The sequence below is a fragment of the Labeo rohita genome, chromosome 15 (assembly GCF_022985175.1).
Source record: "Labeo rohita strain BAU-BD-2019 chromosome 15, IGBB_LRoh.1.0, whole genome shotgun sequence".
Classification (NCBI taxonomy): Eukaryota; Metazoa; Chordata; class Actinopteri; order Cypriniformes; family Cyprinidae; genus Labeo; species Labeo rohita.
In genome coordinates this window covers 22,190,771-22,215,635 of record NC_066883.1, presented here as the reverse complement: position 1 = coordinate 22,215,635, position 24,865 = coordinate 22,190,771, and the positions used below count along the sequence as shown (strand labels likewise).

Genomic DNA, 24,865 nt, shown 5'->3' with positions numbered 1-24,865 from the left:
TCGCATAATGCCCAGAGCAATTATAGTGCCACTTCTAAAAACCACAGAAGTGGGTAATGCTCGCCCCACACAGCTGCACACAAAATCTCCACCACACCCAGACAAATTCTCTATATCATAAATGCAAATCGTCTTCCTGTCTCCAGAAACCGAGATAAACGTATGAATCACAGCCCAGACTATACATGCCCTCATCGCATCAAAAAACATCCACATACAAAAACAAATCATGATCATGAATACAGAGAGACCCTGAATCAATGACGTGATGGTCAGTCTAGGGTGTGACACTGTTTATAGAGCTCAGCAGAGCTTTTCAAAAGTGCTGACATCAACCTGAGTCACGTATGAGCTGATTATAGCTAAAAATATCTCTGTAAACCAAGATCTGTAGAGCCCCTGTGTGGGCACACAGCATAGGTAGGTTACTCAGTGGGTGAACAGAAGGAAAATTTAGCTAAAGATGATGAATAACGTATGAGGAGAAAGTGCCTGCCGCAGCATCAGACCATAAAGGAGGAATAAAGACTGCATTTACAGAAGATGAAAACTCACATATTGAAAGAATCAATGCTAACATTGGCCTCATTTTCTCCAATCATTATTGCTGGACATTTAAATTACACTAGAAATCCTAGAGGAAGTGACCTCAAGACTGGGTAGCAAGGTCTTTTCCTTCGTCGTTTCAGAAACTGCAAATTGAAATTTGACCTCAGATGGAGAAAAACAATCCAGCTGGCATATACAACGCACAGACATGTTGTCTAATCCTTTTGATCTTATCCTTAGCTGTTGTTTGACAACTGACCACTGTGAACTGTCTATTTGTCATCTAAACACAGACCTTTTCCCTTTTCCTTTAAACTTCACTTAAAGATATTGAGCCTTTTCCTTTCCTTATATTGCCACAAACAGAATAGAATGAACATGACATGGATGGTGTAAAATGTACAATTTACAAACAAAGCTACATGACTGAAGCAATTTAGGTTTATTAGAACACGGTGTCCTGGTACGTTGGGCAAACCCCACAGCATGCAGATGGGAGCACAATATAAGTGACCTGATCGGTCAAAAAAAAAAAAAAAAAAAAAAAAAACACAATAGATCAGAGCTGTGACCTACCATTTAGAAAATGTGGTTCATAAAAATAAAATAAAATAAAATAAAATAAAATAAAATAAAATAAAATAAAATAAAATAAAATAAAATAAAATAAAATAAAAAATAAGCAAAACAAAATAAAAAAAGCAAAACATCAAAAACAAAAAAAAAAACATAAAAAACAAACTAAACAAAAATTACAACTAAATCTAAAAAACAAAATTACAAAAGCACTTTACCATCAGAGTTGTGACCTACCATTTAGAAAATGTGGTTCATTAAAAAATAAAAATAAGCAAAAACACAAAACATCAGAACAAAAAAAAAAAAAAAAAAAAAAAAAAAAAACAAGCCAAACCAAACCAAAAAAGCCAAAAACTTAATTAAAACTACATAAAATAAAACAAAACACAAAAAAGTACTTTACCATCAGAGCAGTGACCAACCATGTGATTCATTAAAAATAAAATAGATAGATAGATGATAGATAGATAGATAGATAGATAGATAGATAGATAGATAGATAGATAGATAGATAGATAGAAGAAGACAATTAAAATAATTAACTAAAAACAAAACACCCAAAAAAAACAACAACTTCACCATCAAAGCTGTGACCAACCATGAGACCTACTAGAAAATGTGGTTCATAAAAAAGTAAAAAAAATTAAAAGCAAAAATTAAAAGCTCAAAACATCAAAACAAAACCAAAAAATAAAATAAAATAAATAACTCACACCAAACCAAAATAACAAAAAGCCAATTAAATTAATTAAAATTAATTAAAACTAAATTAAATTTAAATTAATTTGAAACTAAAAACAAAACACCAAAAAAGCACTTTACCATCAGAGCTGTGATCTACCATGTGACCTACCAAAAATAAAATAAAAAAAACATCAACAACAACAACAAAAAGTCAAACCAAACCACTTAGAAAATGTGGCTCATTAAAAAAAAAAAAAAAAGCAAAAAGTTAAAAAACAAAATAACAAAAAAAAAAAAAAAAAAAAAAAAAAAAAAGAGACCAAAAACCCCAAACAAAACAAACCAAAACCACCAAAAGCAAGGCATCACCCCATACCAGCTATTAAAGCAGCACTGCACTCCTAGATACACTCTAGACACTACACACATTGATACAGTACTCAGAACTATAACCAAGGATACTACATTATGCCTAACCTAAGCAAACATTAAATGGAGTGGAAGCCAAGTATGAGTGACAGTGCAGAGGAGAACATGAACAGTAGTGTTGTTCCGCTCCTCTTGACTTCTTCCTTCTCAGATGACTCCTGCCACTCCCTTCTTAAACATGGAAAATGGGCAGATTTCTGCATATCCATGAGAAAGCTATAAGGAAATTTCTGCTGAATGTGTGTTAACGGGTTAACCACACTTCATTGAGCCAGTCATGTCTTGGCTTTGCTCAAGGGTACTGGCTGGCACATCTGGGTCACTGTTACAGACAGACAGACCCTCCTTCTCCTCCATCACAGGATGTGATTCAAGATCTTGGATGCCTTAAGGTATAAACACACACAAACAGATGAAATGCCATCCATTTACAAACAACTTGTCATCAACTGCTAAATAAAGCAGCTTATCATTCCCATTCATCTAACGTTGCTATCATTTTGGCATGAAGTAAGCCAGATAAGAGGAAATTATTATTTATAGAACAAATTTCAGATGCTAAAATATGTTCCCAAAATTTGTTAGACTCACAAATCAAAAACTGTGATGCGCCAATGTGCACTACTGCTCAAAAGGCTGAGGTCAGTAAGATTTTTTTACATTTCACTTTTTTTTTTTTTTTTTTTATTTTATTACATTTTATTTAATCTTACTTGAATTTTATTAATTAAATTGTTTTGGTATTATTTTATTTTTGTATTTTATTTTCATGGATTTAATTAAATTTTGATTTGTTATTATTTTATTTTTATTTTAATTGATTTGATTTAATTTAATTTAAATGTCATTTCATTTTGTTTTATTTTATTTTTTTAATTTAATTTAATTTCGTTTTGTTTTATTCTTTCATTTAGTCTTTCATTTCATTTCATTTTAATTAATTTAATCAATTTATTTACATTTAATTTATATTGTTTTTGATTATTTTATTCATTTTACTATTTTAATTTAATTTTTAATAATATTTTATTTTAATTTAATTCTCTTTTGTAAGTGAATATTTAAAAGAATATTTAAAAAAAATGCAGCATATATTATAAAGCAGCATAAATATAACTGTTGATAATTATTGATGATGATGATAATAATAATAATAATAATAATAATAATAATACATAAAAAAGCAAAACATCAAAAACACAAAACATCAGAACAAAAACAACAAAACAGAACAAAAAAAAACAAGATAAACCAAATCAAAATAACAAAAACAGCCAAAAACTAAATTCAAACAAAATCAAACATTTATTATTATTATTATTATTTGTATTTTATATTTAATTCATTTTAAATGTGTGTATTTTTAAATACAGCATATATTTATAGACATAATATATTTTATATAATAATAAAAAATATTATTATTATTACTACTACTATTATTATTATTATTCTTTATTTGTATTTTTATATAATAAAGACATATTATCATATTATTATATTATATAACATTATTATTATCATCATTATATATGTATAATATATTATGATTATGATGATGACGATAAAAAAAAATCAGTAGTACTAGTCGTATTTTGTATTTTAATTCTATTTAATTTAATTTCATATGGCAATTTTGTATAATTATACAGTATATTATAACAGATATATACACATTTTATATAATAATAATAATAATAATAATAATAATTATTATTATTACTACTATTATTATTATTATTACTACTATTATTATTATTATTATTACTACTATTATTACTACTACTACTTTGTAATTTATTTCTAAATAAATAAAAAAAATATAAGGAAGTTATGTAATATTATGCATAAAGCCCCATATATAACATAGGAGGGAAAAAACATTATATCATGCTAAATTAAATAACTGACTTTTTAAAGCCTCTGTATTTTTAAAAAATTGAAATATTTTCGGGGAAAAAAAAAATTAACTTTATCAAGTGTAACACTTTCATGCTTTTCTTTCAAATCATGGTAAATACACAAACAAAGAGAGAAACATTTTCAGTTCAACTCTATTTATAGCTCAAACCACTATGCAAATAAATTATTTACAAGAAACTAAATATGTGTGCCTTCTGTAGGTTATGGGTGTGTCAAAGTTAGAGTACCTACAATATAATCAACTCTATTGTGCGTCTACACCTACGATGGGTGCCAGACTCTTTTCCTGTACACTTCATTAAACACAGGCTGTGTAAAGTGTGCATTAGATGATGAAGAACAGATCTGTGTAAAGTTGCTTGACAGTAGCCATTAGAGCTGCCAAGTATAAGACATTAAAACAAGTCATCGCTCCACCTTTACCATTCCAGTTTGACATCTCTCAACCAATTTAAACATTACCGAGACGCGTTTAGATGTTGCTGAAGTAGAGCGTGGTTACCGAAGCGTCCAGGCCTGCACGGCAAGCCTCTTTCTAGCCACAATCAGCATTTGTTTAGCAGCCAGGCTAATTCTGTGCGTCTGTGCTAATCTTTGTGGAATGCAGGGGAAATACGGCTGCATTTACACAACTCAAGGAATTCAGCTGGTCCTTCACCCCTGCGCCGGGTCGAAGGTCAGGAATGAATTTAATGGCCGTGAGCGCATCAGGGACCAATCGCAGGTTACGTAGAGCGTGGGTGGGTTCTGCCTGTAATGGGTTCACTTGAGTACCAAACACTGTATCAAGCTGACAGGCCATCGGCTGGAAACATATTGAACTTGTGATATTACATAAACGCCTCTGAACCAGCGGTTCCCCATGAAGCGTGCCAGCACATGTGAATTCCAGTTCAAGAGCTCTCGTCGATCTCGGGAAACGACCGCTTGGAAAGAGTTCTTCTGTTCTAGGAAAGAATCTTCCCAATGTTTTGAATAACAAAGAATAATTGTATCACAAAGTTTATACGGATCGTTGTGGAAAGAGCATATCCACCAGTCTGATTGTTTGCGGAGGAGTTTTTGCTCTAAATGTGCGCTCGGATGAATAAAGACTATTTGAACTGTTTTGGCTCGACTTAAAATGTCAGACTGCTGAACTGGCACTGGGTCCAAAATGACAACATGGTTTTTTTGAAGCCAGGGACAGTTCCGCTCTGAAGCAAAACCACACCACAGTGCCCTGTGCCTGGAGCCCATTGCATTCTGGGACAGCTCAGCTGCACATAGCTGTGGTTACAGTAATAGAGTGAGACATAGCAGAGCTCTACACTTGAGGTCTGCCAGTTAGAAACACACATATAAACATTACTTTTAATAATAATAATAATAATAATAATAATAATATTTTTTTATTTGTATTTTAATTAATATTTAATTTCTTAAAAAAAATGTATATGTATATTTATAAATATAGTATATATTACAATATTATACATATAATAATAATAATAATAATAATAATAATAACAACAACAACAACAACAACAAGTTGTTATTATTATTATTATTATTTTTATTATTCTTTTTTTAATAGTCTGTATAAAATAATAATAATAATAATAATAATAATAATCAATTACACACATACAATGTCATATAAATGATGTATTTATGTATTATATATGTATTATGTATTATGTATTTATTTAGAAAGCAAATATAAAATACAAATAAAAAATGAAGAAGAAGAAGAAGAAGAAGAAGATTATAATAATAATAATAATAATAATTATTATTATTATTATTATTATTATTCATTATTGTTGTTGTTTTAACAGTCTGTATTAAAAAAATAATAATAACAAAAATAATTATAATAATAATTATTATTATTATTATTATTATTTGCTATTATTATTTATTTGTATTTTATATCAATTTCTAAATAAACAATTTATATGCCATTTTGTGGGTATAACTGATGATGATGATGATGATTATTATTATTGCTGTTGTTGTTGTTGTTGTTGTTGTTATTTATACTATTTATATGATATACTACATTTATAAATACACATAAAATACAGTTCTGTATTTATTTATTTATTTAGAAATTAAATCTAAATTAAAATGCAAATAAATACATATTATTATTATTAATTTGTATTTTAATTTAGATGTAATATCTAAATAAATACATAATTTTATATGCCATTTTATATGCATATTTATAAATACAGTACATGTATAGATATAGATATTTTATATATAAATGTCAACAACAACAATTATTTTTATTAATTTGTATTTTAATTTCTATTTAATTTTTAAATAAATACACAATTTTTTATAATTGTTTTTATTTTATAAGTATGGTATATGTTAAAGATATAGTTTTATAATAATAATAATAATATTATTATTATTATTATTATTATTATTATTATGAATCATAATAATAATAATAATAATAATTTTGTATACAGAATTTAGTATACAGAATATAATATTATTAATAATAATAATAATAATAATAATAACAACAATAATATATGTCAATACAAATTACGAATAATTAAATTAACAATAATTAAGCAACAAATATTTTGTATATATATTTCAGTCTATTTATTTCAGTCTATTAAATGAAAAGGTAAACTCATATTCTATTCTATTCTATTCTTTAAAAAACATAAATCCATCATTTAGCTTGCTGCTGTAGCATCTGGTAAGTTCCATTAGAGGTTTCTTTTCTTAAGGTCTTTGTCTCCATTGTGTTTTCTAATCAGAGTCTGGCACTTTCAGTTGAATGTTTGTATTTCCTGTGCAATACTGTGCTGGAATCTCGAGAGGAAATTACACAGAATGTGACAGCACACAAACAACCAGTAGTTTACTGAAATGTATGGCTCATCTCCATTTCCCTTAACCCAAGAACAACCATCCTTTGCGATGATCTGTGAGGACTTCTGGAAACCCACCCATCGAACCTCATTCATACCGAACAAAGCCACAATTACCATCATAATTGCATTTCGCCACCACGCGGCCACCAACCGTCTACTTATTTCTGTGAAAAGGCTCTGATGAAAAAGAAGGCCTTTATCAGACGGCTGCCACATTATCATGCAGAGAACACAAGACTCTATTACCGAGAAGGAGCCTTATGTCATCCGTTTTCCACAGCATCTCCAAGCACAGCAGAAGCTCTGCGCTTTAATCCATCAGTGAGATGACACACGGTCTCCTTTCTCGCTCAATGACAGCCTTTTGTCCACACGTAACCGACTCATATAGTCACCATCTGGCATTCAGGATGGTTTCATGCCAGCGTCTACTTAGGCTGAGACGCTGGCACTGAATCTAGGCAAAACCGACCACTTCAGGCTTAAGATTCCCTCTATGAAAAGCTGAACAGCATGACAGAAGCATTTCTCAATAGCATTTAATCAGCAGCCATCAGAATGGAATTGCAAAAATGTAATGAAGTTTGTTTACTTGCACAACTATGATGTTTACTTAATAAGCCATTTAAGGTCACGTAAACACTTTAAACTGTGTTCTTTTATCAGGTCAAACAACACAAAGTTGTCTGTATATTAAACTAGCACAGAATACCCAAAGCAAAAACATAAATAACAGAAAGGAAAGAAAAGAGAGCAAATAAATAACAGAAAATAAGAAAAACAAATACATAAACAGAAAATAAAACAAAACGTAAATAAAAAATGAAATGCAAAATAACGCAAAACACAAATAAAAAACAAAAAAAAACAAAGTGCAAAACACATAACACAAAATAAAAAAACTAAACTAAAACATAGTGCAAAACAAAAACACAAAATGAAAACAAAATGCTAAATGTAAGGCAAAATGCAACACATAATGCAAAAGAAAGCAAAAACACAACAAAAACCAAATTAACACAAAAACAATGCAAAAAAAACAACAAACAAAATACAAAACACCGTAAAACAAAATGAAAACAAAATGCAAAATATCATAACACAAAACACAACAAAGTGAAAACAAAATGCAAAACATTACAAAAACAAAAAATGAAAACCAAAACCAAAACAAAACACATAAAAAAAACCCCACACAAATTAAAAACAAAACAAAAACAAAATGCAAAACAACAAAATAAAAACAAATACAAGACAAAACAAACAAAAACAAAATGCTAAACAAAAACAAAATGAAACAAAATGAAAACAACTAAATGTAAAACAAAAAACAAAACACAAATGAAAAAAAACGCAAAACAAAACAAGAAAACAAACAAACCAAAAAATTAAAAAAAAAAACAAACGCAGAAAACGAAATAAAAACAAGATGAAAAAACGAAAAAAAGAGCAAAACAAAATGAAAATAAAAACAAAAAACATAAAACAACAAAAACAAAATGAAAAACAACGCAAAATGAAAACAAAATGGAAAATGAAAACAAACAAAAAAGCACAAAACTAAATAAACCTCAAATAAAGGTAAGCTATAGCAGTAAACTGAGATGATCAATGAAATCGAACTTAAAAACAACATGCTATTTTTGTTCCTAATTGATCGCAGTGGCAGATCTGTCTTGGATAAAATGCTTGCTGCTGTGCAGTGCCGTCAGGCATTAATTGATTGGCCTGGCCTGGTATGCCAACCACTGTGGTAACCACAATATCCAGCTATTGAGTAAACATCAAATACCAGCACGATCCCTGAACCCTCGGTGCAAGCTACTGTTGCCAAACAAACACTAAGAGACTTTATTTGTTTTTCATAAAAGAGAAAAAGAATCAGTGTGCGCTGTATTCCTCCATTTGAAGTTGCCCTCAAGTGACCTTTAGTGGCTATTAAGGGTTTTGCTTTGTAATCATTCCAGGTTACATTACGATGGCATGCCTGCGTCATAAACAGGAAGAACACCTGCTGGTTTCTCAATCCTAGATGACAAGCATCCCTGTCAGAACAGAGGAACTTCCTGCCCAGGCTGAGGCATAACAGAGCCAGTCACAGCATGCTAAACTTCCTACTTACACAATTAGCGTAAACACATCCACTCTTGGCTCCTAGAGTTGAATTTAAGGAGCATGAAGAGGAAATGGCAACAAAAATAAATACTGGTGAAAATGTAAAAAAAAAAAAAAAAAAAAAAAAAAAAAAAAAGTTGTTTATTTCATCCACTCTCAGCTCCTGGGCTTGAGTTAAAAGAGAATGAAAAAAATGGTGAAAATAAATAAAAACTTGTGAAACTGTAATAATTAAAAAATAATAATAATAATAATTTGAAAATAATTTAATTTAAATCAGTGGTTTCCAACAAGGGTTCAGATTGGTGCTACAGGGGTTCTGCCAGCTGCGGTTTTAAACAAATTTGTAAAAAAATAAATAAAATAAAATAAAATAAAATAAAATAAAATAAAATAATAAACATTTTAACCTAAAACACTTAAATCTGAAACAAATAAAAAAAATACATATTTTTATATGTTTTATTGTTAGCTTTTATTATTTAGTCTGCTATATGTTTATTTTTACACAAACTGCTAAAAAAATAAATAAATAAAAATAAAGAATAAATAAAATGAAAGATGATTTGTTATTCTAATGTTATAATAAGCAAAAAAAGTAAATACTAGTGAACAAAAATTAAATACTGGTGAAAATATATTAAAATTTAATTTATTTCATTCATTCTCAGCTCCCAGGCTCAAGTTAAAGGACTATGGAAAAAATGGATGAAAATGTGATAAAACTGACTTAAATCAGGTGAAACTGTAATAAAAACGAAGAAAAAATAATTTATTTAAATCAGTGGTTGCCAAAATTCGGATTGGTGCTACATGGGTTCTCCCAAGTGCTGTTTAAAAAAAAAAAAAAAAAAAAAAAAAAAAATCTAACCAAATAAAAAATAAAATAAAACACATTTTAACCTAAAACTTATATTTGAAACAAAATAAAAAATATTTTACATTATATTTATTCTGCTAAATGTCTGTTTTTACACAAACTGTTATTCTAATGTTGTATTAAACAAAAAATGTAAAGTTACTATTATTTAGGTAGTATGTAACAGTGTGTTTGTCTAAAAAGGGATTCTTGTTCTGAAAATGGCTAAAGACTCCTGGTCTAAATGATAATTCAATTTTAAGATTACATCAAGAATGGCACAAACAACTGTTTGTATGCTGTACAAGCACAAAAACATCATGAGTAAAGTAAAAGCATTAGCCTGAGCAGGTAACAAACAGCACAAGGACAAATGTTTGCGTTTTGGCTGGCCTTTCATTATTGTGCCGTGTCATGTATCAGCCGGCGGAGAGCTGCTCTCAGCGCACAAAAGCCCTTCATTAAAGATGACCGCCCCATACACAAAACATAGCCGCAGCGTTGTTGGGCGTCAACAAAAGCTGAAGTGCTCCTACCGGAGAGACCATTTACCAGAAGTGCTTAATTACACACAAAATCCTATAACGCATGATCCTAATTTCCATAAGCCTCATTCTTTTCCTCGTTCCTCATAATGCCCCATGCGTACTAGCTCTTTCATTATTCAGTTTGCCTGTAGCAGGTCTCTTTAAATAATTGAAGTTGGCAAAGACGAAAGCAGCATGTTAGGGACCGAATGAGATCCTAAAGGACCCTGCAGTGCACCCCGAAACCTCATAACCCACTTCAACCAGACCACCGAGCCTTCAAAATGAAGCCACAAGGGCTTCAAAAGCACTCCCCATAATGACACAACCCAGCCCCTGACACTCACATGGAGCACGGCAGGCAGATGGAGCAGATCTGACATTGGGCGGTCAGTGGGGACGCTTGGGTTTGTGCTGGTAACCCAGTCCGCCTTGCGGAGGCTGGCGACTCACATTGTGGGTAATGGCTAGCGTGTGTGAGGGTGGTTTTTCCTGTAGTCAGAGTGCACCCATTCACCTCCTCCAAACCTCAGATCTCACCACTCCAACACAGCATTTTCATTTTTCCAATTGAATTTAAGGAATTTAGCCATTTTGGAATTTAAGATGAGCTCATTGTGCTAGTGACCACACCGGAACCAAAATTACGCTTCACTTAGGAAATTAATTAAATTTATTTAATAAATCTAGTTGTCCTTTAGTTTGTTACTTGCATCTAGGTTCTTATTAATAACAAAGATAAAATTTAAAAAATAAAAAAAATAAAAAAAATTACATAAATTGTTGTTGAGAAATAAAATTACTGTATCACGAAATAAGATTTGGCTTTAAATAAAATACAATAAAATAAAATAAAAAATAAGTACATAAATATAAATATATATATGTATATATATATATATATATATATATATATATATATATATATATATATATATATATATATATACATATATATACATATACAAATATATATTTATATTTATGTACTTATTTTTTTTTTTATTTTATTGTATTTTATTTAAAGCCAAATCTTATTTCGTGATACAGTAATTTTATTTCTCAACAACAATTTATGTATATATACATATATATATATATATATACATAAATATATATTTATATAAATATATATTTATGTATATATATATGTATATGTATATATACATATACATATATTTATATAAATATATATTTATATATATACATATATATATATATATATATATATACACGTATACATATATATATATATATATATATATATATATATATACACACACACATACTAAAAAAAAATTTAAATAAAGTAAAATAAATAATGCCAGTGTAACCAAAAATGCGTACATTTGAAACAAATAAACAATATTTTTTTATATATATTTAGATATCAATTAAATTTAAAAATAAATTAAAATGAAATAAAAGATGGGACCACAATATAAAAAGTGACCTGATCAGTCACAAGGCTACACAACTTTTAAATAAATAAATAAATTAATTAATTAATTAATTAAAATAATAATAATAATAATAATAATAATAATAATAATAATAATAATAATCAGTTTCATCAGTTTAACATCAGACCTATGACCTACCATTAAGAAAACGTGGTTCAATAAAATAAAATAAAATAAAATATGCAAAACACATAATGCAAACACAAAACAAAAACAAAATGAACACAAAATGCAAAACACATAACACAAAACAAACAAAAGAAAAAACTAAAATGCAAAAAAACTATGAAAAACTGAAAACAAACACAAAAACAAAATGAAACCAAAAACAAACAAAACACAAAACAAATCCAAAACACAGCGTAAAACAACAACAACAACAACAACAACAGCAACAACAACAACAACAACAAACGTTTTATCAGTTTAATATCAGACCCGTGACCTACCATTAATAAAATAAAATAAAATGCAAAACACAATGCTTTTTGGAGCACAATATAAGTGACCTGATCAGTCACAAGGCTACACAACCTTTAAAAAAAAAACAACAAAAAAAAAGGGGTCACCTGTGACCTACCATTTAGAAAATGTGTATTAAAAATAAAATAAAATAAAATAAAATAAAATAAAAAGCATAGTTTCTGGTTCAGGCATGAGCAGGTTCACTGTAAAGTGGGTGTGTACTGTCAAAATAAACGCTGACTCAGCAGTACTCGTGATCTGTAAATGCTGAAATGAGGATTTCCCAACTCGCAATCACTCTCACGGTCAGTGGAACATCTGGAAGATAATCCAAATAAAGCTCGTTTCCGTATTACACCGCTTTATGGTGGCTTATCTCCGTGGGGAGGGCCTTCCTCGATTACAGATTGTAGCGTTTTCCAACTGTGATGATAAAGACCTCTGTTACTGGGATAGACTGGTGGAGAATGGTGTTCGAGAGATGCCAAGACTCACATCGCTCCCTCCCTCAAATAGACGCTCTGATAAAAGGCCTTTTTGAGGCCTTCCCACAGTCCCATGATCAATGGTAAGGGAGTGATGTAGTGAGCAGCATCCATAATAAGCCATTGGAGTCAGCACAGGATATCACTGACATGCAGCGCGTTTAATTTTAACCAACACGGCCAAGCGTATGAGTCTTGGAACAACATCCAGAGAGAAACAATAAACCATGAGCCATCAGGAATCATTGGTATTTCAGCCCAGACCGCAACCACTCTGGACTGCATGGAAAAGAATAAGCCCAGGGCAATGAGCATTCCTTTCCCTACGCTCTTTTCAAAATTGCTTCTATTTCCAGGGGGTCATAAATTACAATTTATAGGACATAGCGTCGGTTAACAATTCGTGAGGCTTTTTACAACAAATTAAGTTATGATTGAACGGGGTTTGATTTCGATCCCGCGTATAGGATCGCTAAATAAACATTCTGTCATTAATACTCAATTCGTGGCCAAATGAAAATGCATGTATGGCATGCTGCTGGATAAACCCCCTGAGAGTCTTTAGAGATATATATTGCTGTGAGAAACCACAGCTTTAGATGCTGAGAACGGTATGAACCGGCAGCCTCAACTAAATCCAGCCTGCAGTAAAAACAGCTGAGCTGATACATGAGAGGCTGTGGGATGTGGAGTGGAAGGAAAAAGAGGGGAATTCTCCTTGTAGAGCCGTACAGAGAGGCCTTTCACCGGGCTGGGGTCGCAGCCAATCACAGCCGTCTCACCAAGGCCCTGTGCTGAGTGGGCCTGACCGTGCGGCACATGCAAAATGTTAATGTGTAGAAAGTGGGCCCTTCAATGGAGCTCTCTGTTGCGTTTTATATCGGGCATTACGAGCAGACGGACCAAAACGAACGTAGAAGCTGAACTCTGGGGGGCAGAAGCAATTATTTACCAAACCAAATTTCCCTTGAGCTTTTGACATAGAGGTCTTTGTATGCTTAATACATCCTGCAAGTTTCATAACTTAAAATGTTTTCATCATAAATTGAAAAAAAGCATTTATGTAATAACCCTCAGAAAAGAGGAGCAGTCAAAATTTTAGGAGCAGCTTCTAATCAATAATCAAAAAAAAAAAAATTGATCTTCCCATTACGAAGTGATATTTAACCCCTTAAAGTGATTTACAGGGGAATTTTGTTTTTATCTTTGTAATGGCATTTTTCTAACTTTATTAAAAGTATTTTTTTAATTATATTTTTTAAGCTTTTTAAAATTTCTAATTAAAACAACAGAATAAGAACAAGTAGACTAAGTTACCAATCAAATGAAATCAGTATTAACTTAACTAAAATTAATTTGTACTACAGAGGTGGCATAGATATGGAAGCCTCAAAACAAAAAGTTTATTTGCGATTTCTCACAATTCTGACTTTTTTCCTCAGAATTGCATGATACAAACTCGCAATTCTGACGACTTTTTTTTCAGAATTGTGAGATATAAACTCAATTCTGAGAAATAAAGTCGAAATTGCATGATATAAATTTGCAATTACGAGTTATAAAGTCAGAATTGTGTGATATAAACTGCCAACTGCGAGTTAAGTCAGAATTGTGAGAAGTTTTTTTCCTCCTCAGAACTGGACTTTATAACTTACAATTGTGATTCTGTATCTCATAATTCTGAGAAAAAAGTCAGAATTGCGAGATACAAACTCGCAATTGCGAGAAAAAAAGTCAGAATTACGAGTTTAAATCTTGCAATTCTGACCATTACTTGCAACTGTGAGTTTATATCCTGCAATTCTGACTTTAAATCTAGCAATTCTGACTTTATAACTCGCAATTGTGCTTTTATATCTCACAATTCTGAGAAAATAAGTCAGACTTGCGAGATGTTACTCGAAATTGCGAGAAAAAAAAAATCGTGAGATAAAAAGTCACAATTACCTTTTTTATTTTTTATTCAGTGGCGGAAATGGGCTTCCATACATAGAACACAAAAGCATCTTCTAGGTGTGTTTTCATACATTTAATGAGGCTCAGAGGTGCCATGAGTGCAATCAAATTTAGAAATTCATGTTGACTTTGTTAAAATAAAAATTTGAATACAAAAAAAAAAAAAAATTATTTAAATAACTGAAAAGATACTTTAAAAATGAAACTAAATCTGCCAGTAGGTGGCGGCAAGTCACTGATTTAATTACTGAATCATATCATTCATTTGATTCCTTCGAACAGCTGATTCATTCAGGAATAAAGCAAGTGACTGTCTTTATGAATGGGAAACTGAATCATTGACTCCCTAGATTTGTTTAAAAACGCACATTCGTCAATAGGCAATAGTGTTATAGTCAGACAATGTAAGTCACTTAATTAACTTCATGTTTATTTAACTTCTGTATTAAATCAATATCTTATTTACAAGCCACCTTAAAAATCATTAAAAGCTGTCACTCTTAGTTCGTCGCAATCTTACAAAGTTCCACTATAGTCAACAAAGCTCTCTACCCTGCACAATGAATCTCTTATTTACTCTCTCACTTTGTTTATGTAAGGATTCATGAGATATGTCTGTGATACACTACTCAACATTGCAAAAACACATAGAAATCTTTGAAGCTCCTCTCAGCACAAACAAAAAAAGAAGTTTTCAGTCGCTTGTGTCTGTCTTTAATAAAACAAACGGAGTAAAAGATTGTTCGCTATAATTTTGCATCAAATATATCTTAAAAGATTAGTTCACTTCCAGAATTAAGATTCTCTAATAATTTACTCACCCCCATGTCTTCCAAGGTGCTCATGTCTTTCTTTCTTCAGTCAGTTTTTGAGGAAGACATTCCAAGATTTTTCTCCATATAGCGGACTTCTATGGGAGCTAACAGGTTGACGGTCGATTTTGTAGTTGGGGGAATAAATGAGATGAGAATGAGAATGAGAAGTCTTTTGCCCTATCCTACCTCTTTGAACTAGAGTATTAGGAATGGGGAAGGGGGGAAAATCGAATTACATATCAATCACGATTCAGCCTTCTAGTCATTTGCATCGATTCACAAATTTCAAATATCGATTTTCAAGTTAATGCATGTTGTCGGAACAAAACAGCAACAGCAATGGAGGAGGATAAACAAATACAAAACAAATCTTGTATTAAATTGTGGTAAGTAGGCCTACTGCCTCTCCGTGTGATCGCGAATCTCGAAAGTGAAAGTAAAACACAAGCGCGCATTCAAAAGTGACTTCAATGCCTCACATATTTATAACGGCTCCCTGATGCCCGCAATTTATATACAGTATAATTACCCAACAATTTAATCTGAAGAGAAAGCATTGAAATATTTTTTTTCCTCCCAACACCTATTTAGGGTTTTTGTGGTAAAATACTGGTTTATCTGATTATGTAATACGCAAAGTTATTTACGCGCATTGCAGAGCACAAGCATTTGTGGCTAAAATGTACATAATTTTTGTTTTTTTTTTAAGAAATGACCAATTGTTTGACTAGATAAGACCTTTAATCCTCGGCTGGGATCATGTAGAGCCCTTTGGAAGCTGCACTAAAACTGCAATTTGGACCTCCAACCCACTGATCCCCATTGAAGTCCACTATATAGAGGAAAATCCTGGAATGTTTTCCTGAAAAAACCTTACCTTTCTTTTCGACTGAAGATAGAAAGACATGAACACCTTAGATGACATGGAGGTGAGTAAATTATCAGAAAAAGGGTATAAAGAGGATAAAATCAGTATGGAAATCTTAATGCATCACATTGCTGTTGCTCACTTCCTGTTTTACAGTGTGAAGAAAGAGGGTGGACAGTATGGGTGGAGTCTCACTACAGCAGACCACCGCGAGACCACTTTCTCATGACATCGATGAAAGGTCCATCCTGACAGGAAGTATCGCAACTCTAATGAGCCCTGAGCCTGGGTCAAACTGCTCGTCTCGTCTGCCACATTCTGCTCGATCCCTTTCCTCTGGAGACTTCCTGTCTAATTGTGAGTATGGTGAGTGAAAAACCAGGTGGCATGAACACTGAAAGTGCTACTTCACATGCATTAACGTGGAAAAAAAAACTATTGAAGGAAGTGCATTCTTTTAAGTATGCATTTAGAGGAAATTCACTATAGGCACTAATCTAAAAGGGTCCCTACATCCGCCATGGCAGGGCTGTACTGAATCAGTGCCAAACAAATATATCAGTTGAAAAAAAGAGAAACTTGATATTATGTAATCTGTAGCTGTTAAAACAAAATTCCACTGAATTGAACATTCCCATAGAGGGGACTCAAGCGTAAAGATGAAATATGTTGTTTTGGCCCCACCTCTATCAATCTGACTCTGCTTTCTCCAGAGACCCAGTCGGGAAGTGTCATGTTTGTTCCAAAGCAAATTCCAAAAATACCAAGAATGGAACTTCAGGGAGGAGGAAACATTTCCAAGCCAATCATAGAAACAAGCAATGCTCACTGCATTCATGATCCTCTTAAAGGGACAGTTCACCCAAAAAAAAGAAGAAAAGTCAAACAGGTTTGGAATGACATGTAGATGAGTAAAATGACATCACTTTAACACAGTGTTTCTTAAACTTTTTCTGTCATTCCCCACTTTGGAGGTATGGAAGGGTTGTAAGCCCCACCTGTCCCAAATCATCCCCAACAAAATTGTAATAAACTGGGCTTTAAGTTTAACTGTTCACATTTATTGAAATAACATTACATTTTAAAACCATAACTTCATATAACAGCATTAAAATCTTTCACACATGGAACCTAAATAAAACATCTAATAAAAGTACAAATATATTATCACTTTGCATGAAATAACACTTTGTTCAAACATATATAACTATAATAATAATGCATTTATGTTTGCATTTTACCTCTGATAAACTCAATTTAGAAACAAAGAAAATAAAAGTGTTGTGTTTTCTTTATATTTTATATATTATATTACTTTATTTATTTATTTTTTTTTTACTATTTTAGTGGCTGCAATGAGCCTGTTTTGTAGCACACATGTTTTCAAAACGAGGTTGAAGGCTTGATACTGCCACTCTCAAGTCATGCTCAATTCTAAGATGAGATCTGTATTTTGTTTTCAGTGAAGCAACAGCTGAAAATCCGATCTCGCAAAGGTAGGATGTAGCAAAAGGAAGAAGAACGGCCAGACTCCTCTGCCCAATGAGTGGATACTCTTTCTCCACTCCAAGCCAGAATTCACTCAGTGTCTGAGCTGGAAACCTCAGCCTAAAAGTGGAGTCACTCGTCATCTCAATGTATTGGTCCTCTTCTGCAGAGCTGAAATCTGCAGGTGCTGCAGATAGAATGAGTTTGACAGCAATATATTAAACAGTATATTATAAATAAGTGTACAATATATAACTATAATAAAAAGTCATAATTAAAAACAACAAAAAATAAAGTAAATAAAACTCAAATACAAACCTGGTGTATTAAATGGATCGATAATCCAGTCATACTGCATGCTGTTGTTTGGAAAGTATTTTTGAAACAATTGTGTCAATGTAGAGATGTGCAGTTTGATACAAGGGATCACTGTGGTGGCTCCGGAGGTACTGGTTTCAGAAATTTCATGCAGATTCTCAAAGGCAGCAGTATTTCCTTCATCAAGGTGCCTGCCCCATACATCAAGCTTTCGGATAAATGCAGTGATCTTGTCTGCTAGGTGAGGTAGGTGCTTGTCTTTGCCTTGAAGCTGAAGATTTAATTCGTTTAGCTTTCCAAATAGATCGCTAAGATAGGCCAGTTTCATTAGAAATTGTTCATCCCTGAACTTTCCTGAAATGTCATACACACGTTCCGCTTCCAAGAAAGCCAGAATCTCCGCTCTAAGCTCAAAAACTCGCGACAACACTTTGCCACGGGACAGCCACCTTGCATCGCTGTGAAATAACACGGCTGTATGATCAGCTCCCATCTCCTCACAAAGTGCGGAGAACAGTCGCGCTTTCAAGGGCCGGGTTTTGATGAAATTGACTGCGCTCACAACGACAGTCAAGACGTCGTTAAGTTCGGGGCTGAGATGCTTTGATGCCAGAGCTTCCCTGTGAATAACACAGTGTGTCCATTGCGCTTCTGGGGCGACCCTTTTTATAAGTGCTTGCAGTCCTTTTCTTTTTCCTGCCATCGTCTGAGCACCGTCAGAACAAAAGCCTATACAGTTTTCCCATTTCAGACCATGTTCTGTGAGATAACTGTCAAGAATCTTAAAGAGTTCATCAGCCGTCGCCCTGGTTTGGACATACTTGCAAAACAGCAAATCCTCTCTCAGTGACTCAGAGCATACAAAACGGACATATGAAATAAACAAACAATCTTGATTGCTGACAGTAGCCTCGTCTACTTGCAGTGCAAATCGTGTGTCTCTTAGTTTTTCCACGAGTTGGTCCTCGAGATCATTTGAAATGTCGCATATACGTTTTGCAACGGTATCATTTGACAGAGGTATAGTTTTCAATTTGGCAGCACTCGTCTCATCCAGCATAACTGACACCATGTCAAGAGCAGCGGGGAGAATGAGCTGCTCAGCTATCGTGTGTGGTTTCTTGCAACGGGCAATCCTGTACGCAACTTTGAAAGAAGCCATCTGTGCATTTTTATTAACTGAGGTAGATTTTACCATTCGACTTTCCTGTTGACGATATTCCGAGAGTTTTCTTTGGAAGAAGTCAAGCGGTTTATTCATGTGTTTGGGATGTTTTGTCTCTAAATGCCGTCTTAATTTGTTGGGTCTCATGCTGTCTGCAGCTAAAGTTTTGAGACACAGAACACATACAGGTCTCTCATCTGCCCCCACCACACCAGCTGTAAATCCAAGAGCAAGATATGCCTCATCATATTTTCTTTTTGGTTGGCCTTTTTGATGATTAGGTCTACTGTCCGTCTTGGTTTTCTCTGCCGGCGCCGAATCTCCAGTTTTCTTTTCATTTCGCGTAACAAACCTATCCATTTTAATTATACCTGCAACTGTGTACCGCCTCTCCACATTTAATCATTCCGCTTCAATTACTCCGACGTAAAATCACTGTCGTAAAGTACTGTGGTTCCACGTGACATTTTCAATGCCATTCGTTCGCTGATGTTGTTTTAATTTAGGATTATGTTTAAATGTGTCTTTGTTTTGTTTTGGGTGTATGGTAATTAAATAAATGAATTAATAAATTTAATAACACAAATAAAAAAAAATAAATGAATAAACAAAAAAGTCCCCCTGTATTTCGCGCCCCACTTGTCACGTCTCTGTTCCCCACCAGAGGGGCGCGCCCCACACTTTAAGAAACACTGCTTTAACAAAACATATCAACAGCTCTCAATGACTCATTTTTTTAATTGCATCTCAATGATGATGTCCAACTGCAGTTCTGTATCATAACACCCATGCAATCTATAGACAACAACTGTACACTGGCAAATCAAGGTCTTTAACCCCTAAACAGCAACATGCTATTACAATTGTATGACTTTTCCTCAAAAGAGAGGAAAAACAAGATGTGAATCAAAAATACCCGCTACTGAGAAAAGCCATTGTAAAACAATGCGGAAGGACTACTGTATCACGTCATCGTATTCACAAGGGAAGAATGGGCATTTAAATCACTTAAAAGCTTATCTCAAATGACGTGACATTCACAGTATGTAAAAACTGGCTCTTTATCCCTGTTCCTGTGCTAGGGCTTCCTGAACACTCTCAATTACTTCCCTCATATCACACTCCTGCCTGGCACACCCAGCATTATGACACATGGCACTTTGCCCTAAAGGTCAGCAGGCAAATTAAAACAGGATTACTGTTGGGGAGTAACAACTGTATTGCGACAAAATACTGCATTACTCTTTTCTGCCATGCAGTATTATGCACACAGTTTTACAATTTAGTAATTCCAATGCAAATACACTCCTCTCAAAATATACATACAGCTGAGGTCAAACGTTTACATACACTTTGCAGAATCTGCAATTTTTTTTTACCAAAATAAGGGGGGAATCATACAAAATGCACGCTATTTTTTAATTTAGTACTGACCTGAATAAGATACTTCACATACAAATTGTTTACATAGAGCCCACAAGAGAAAATGATAGTTGAATTTATAATAATGACCCCCTTTAAAAGTTTACATGCACTTGATTCTTGATAGAAAAAGCCTTCGGGTCCCAGAAATTCTTTGGTTTTTCAGCATTTTTGTGTATTTCAACCCTTTCCAACAATGACTGTATGATTTTGAGATCCATCTTTTCACACTGATGACAACTGAGGGACTCATATGCAACTATTAAAGAAGGTTCAAACACTCACTGATGCTCCAGAAGGAAAAACAATGCATTAAGAGCTGGGGTGGGGTGAAAACTTTTGGAAGGTCAGGGTAAATTTGACTTATTTTGTCTTCTGGGAAACATGCAAGTATCTTCTGTAGCTTCTGAAGGGCAGAACTAAATGAAAAGCATATGATATTTAGGCAAAATAAGAAAAATGTACACATCTTTATTCTTTTCAAAAGTTTTCACCCCCGGCTCTTAATGCATTGTTTTTCCTTCTGAGGCATCAGTGAGCATTTGAACCTTCTGTAATGGTTGCAACTGAGTCCCTCAGTTGTCCTCAGTGTGAAAAGATGGATCTCAAAATCATACAGTCATTGTTGGAAAGGGTTCAAATGCACAAAAATGCTGAAAAACCAAAGAATTGGTGGGACCTGAAGGAGTTTTCTGAAGAACAGCGAGTAGTTTAACTGTTCAGGACAAGGGACTCATGAACAAAAAAAAAAAAAAAAACACAGCTGTGGATCATTCATTGTAGAATGTAAACTTTTTAACAGGGTAATTTTTATAAATTCAACTATTATTTTCTCTTGTGGACTATATGCAAATGTCTTATTCAGGAAATATCTTATTCAGGTCAGTACTAAATAAAAAATAACATGCATTTTGTATAATCCTTTTTATTTTGGAAAAATAATTAACATTTTGCAGATTCTCCAAACTTCTGTGTAAATAAGTTTTCGCAAAAGTTCCAGTTCCATCTTTGTGCAATAAAAATTTGGTTTAATGCTGAAGTTCAGCGCCATATTTTTAACCCATTTATAAACCAGTTTATGGTTTTTAAAACGTGTAATGTTGCTTAATAAATATTCTTTAAAAAAAAAAAACTGTTGTTAGTTTATGATACCTCATGCATTAACTGTGGTTTTGGAGAGGAGGAAATAAAATGCTGCTGAGGTCCAAAGAAAACGAACGTTTAACTTCAGAGATCAGAAATGTTGAGAAGATTGAGATAAAATAAGAGCCAATCAAATCAGGATAGCTTCCTGAACAGAGCTCATGGTCTTGTGGAGTAAAATAATACTGTAAGCGCCAAGAGCTACAGTGCCTGTACACTTTGAGGAGGGGTCTTAATCATGTCTCTCAATATCAGCAGAAAATACAAGTTACAAAACGGTCAGTTCCGTCTGCAAAATCTGATAGTGTGTGGACACATTCAAAGCCAATACAATACATGCTATACAGTACATGAACCTGTGACTGCACGCTAATTTCACCAAACAAACAAACAAAAAAAAAAGTAGTTTAAAAAAGGCCCCTCATGGTTTATTGTTTTTGTAGAACCTTCAACATCCACAGTGAGGCCAAAGTCCTCATGGGAACTAGTAATGACAGTGATTGATTTTTTTCCCCCATAGCACATCCATTAAAAGCAGAACCCAGGCCACATGCATGTAGGTCCTGAATGGTTTGTTCTCTTAAAGCAATATGTTACATTAAACAAAGGTTTCCCCAAAACACAAGCAAAAAGGAAGATCACAAAAAAGCTGAACCTTTCAATTTTCTTCAAAAACTGAATTGACTTCACACAATAGAAAAGTCATATTATCCATGGAGTGGTAACTGACATCTTTGGTTGGGGGCCAGTAAGAGTTGAAGATTTCCAGCCTCTAGGATTTCTGTGGTTGATATTTTACATATACTTGCATATGAAAAACCTAGCTTGGTAAAAGTGCTCCCAGATCTCTCAGAAGCAATGCCAAGGCAACAGAAGTACCAGAACCCACAAGCAGCAAGAGAGAAAGAGGGAGATGAAGAGAAACATAGAGATGGAGGTCATAGAGGGAAAAGAGTGTGAGCCTTTCAGCCGAGGAGCAATTTTTCAAGTTAAAATGGATGTTACCAAATGACAGAGGAGAGAGTAGTATCCAAACTCTCTTAATTCATCACAGACGACTCCATTCAAGCACACACTCCAAATTCAAATCATCCTCTTGTTAGGTGTCCATTTTTAGCACCTCGTAAGTGATGCAGAGTTGTCTGCCAAGGTAATGAGCCATTCAGAATTGAATGAATGCCTTTGAAAGGAGACATCGAATACCCATTTTCCAAGTCAGCATGATTTCTTTAGGGTCTTCATGAAATGTCTGCAATATACTTTGGTTAAAATTCCTCAATCATTGTGTAAAACAACTCGTTTCTACCTTGGCTAACACAACTCTGTTCAAAGCAAGCCGTTTCGGCGCATGTCTCTTTAAATGATAATGAGCTACTGCTGACTCCGCCCCTCTCTTTAATTTTTTGTGTATACAATGAACAAACAAAACTAATGCACTGCCTCCTCAGTGGCTATGATGTCGGGAGAAAATAAAGACTTCCAAATACAAAACACTAGGGATGTCACAATACTCAATATAATATTGAACCGTTCGGTACGACATCCACGGCTCAATACGTGCTTGTGAATTGCAGTTTCTCGGTTTTGCATTTAAATATTTTCCTTGTTTTATTTATCTCGAAATTTGATTTCACGTGCTGAGATGAAGAAACGCCTCCCCGTTTATATTTGAAAAAGCAACACTTGCAGAGCATCTAATGAAATGCAATAATTTCTAAACTTGTTGTCCAACAAAAGAGAACATTATAACTTTTTACTTCACAGCATCAGTCGAGTATTTGAAATAACTTCCTTTTGTGATATGATGTATCATAGAATGAGGCAGGCAATATATTCTATACTGTATGTCGATTAGCAATGGCTTACAAATATACTTAATCATTATGAAAATACCCAAGATGGCTTGAAGAACGCAGATAAACCATATATTATTGCAGACGAGTGTTTACATTTCAACATTCAAAATGTTTAACGTTATATATATTTTTTTTTAATTCAGTTTCAACAACAGCGATGCCTTTATATTAGAGATTTCCTGGCAGGAACGTCATCAGTGTTATCTCTTTGACGCATATGTGGATTTTCTGCACGAGGACGCCCTCTGGCATCCACTATGAATGAAACCCATCCTATTTTGCGTAAAAATCTGAAAAATAATACCGCTCTCAAAAGAAACATTAAGCAGACATATAATAATCCATGCCTTTTCCAGTGCACAGAGGTTTACAGGAGTTTTTTTTTGTTAATTAGATGAAAAAAACAAAACAAACAAACAACACACACACACAAAAACACTCATGTGGCAAGCTATCAGAACTGAACCAAAAACCATGGTTAAAAACCAAGGTACGTATTGAACCGTGGACTAACTGTATTGTTGCATCCCTACAAAACACCTGCATTGCTTATGATAAGTTGACACTACAGCTGCTCGAGCGCAGAGAAAATAGCAGACAGCGTACAACTGACTGCTAATACGGGACAGACCGTTAGCGGCCGTGGGCGGAGCCTGAGCAGTATGACATCATACTGCTCAGAAAACTAAAACAGCTTGATAATTGAGACTTAAGTATTTTGGGAATTTAAAAAAAACTGAACGGATTTTTTAATCATTGTAGGGTGGTTGTGCACACGCACACTGCTATGACACATTTCTATGCAAACACCATGTTAAAGTGAATTTTGCATCTGATGTCTTAAAAAAAAACAGAATTTCTACAGCAG

At 33.3% G+C, this 24,865-nt stretch overlaps 2 protein-coding genes across 5 annotated transcripts in view; both read right to left on the bottom strand.

Annotated features, from left to right (window-relative positions):
* The window catches only part of myo18ab (myosin XVIIIA b), a 145,887-nt gene that overhangs the window by 106,660 nt on the left and 14,362 nt on the right, over nt 1-24,865 (bottom strand). The window lies entirely within an intron of this gene.
* On the bottom strand, nt 17,936-19,852 carry LOC127177254 (zinc finger BED domain-containing protein 5). Its single transcript, XM_051129434.1, has 2 exons — nt 18,412-19,852; nt 17,936-18,280 (listed from the first exon to the last, which is right to left on the bottom strand). Exons 1-2 carry the CDS (start codon nt 19,721-19,723, stop codon nt 17,949-17,951), a joined length of 1,644 nt encoding a protein of 547 aa, XP_050985391.1. The 5' UTR covers nt 19,724-19,852; the 3' UTR covers nt 17,936-17,948.

Coding starts and splice junctions, on each gene's coding strand:
- LOC127177254 (XM_051129434.1), bottom strand. CDS start 19,723: ATGAGACCCAACAAATTAAGACGGCATTTAGAGACAAAACATCCCAAA. Junction 18,281..18,411: donor CGATCCATTTAATACACCAG/GTTTGTATTTGA, acceptor TTCTATCTGCAG/CACCTGCAGATTTCAGCTCT.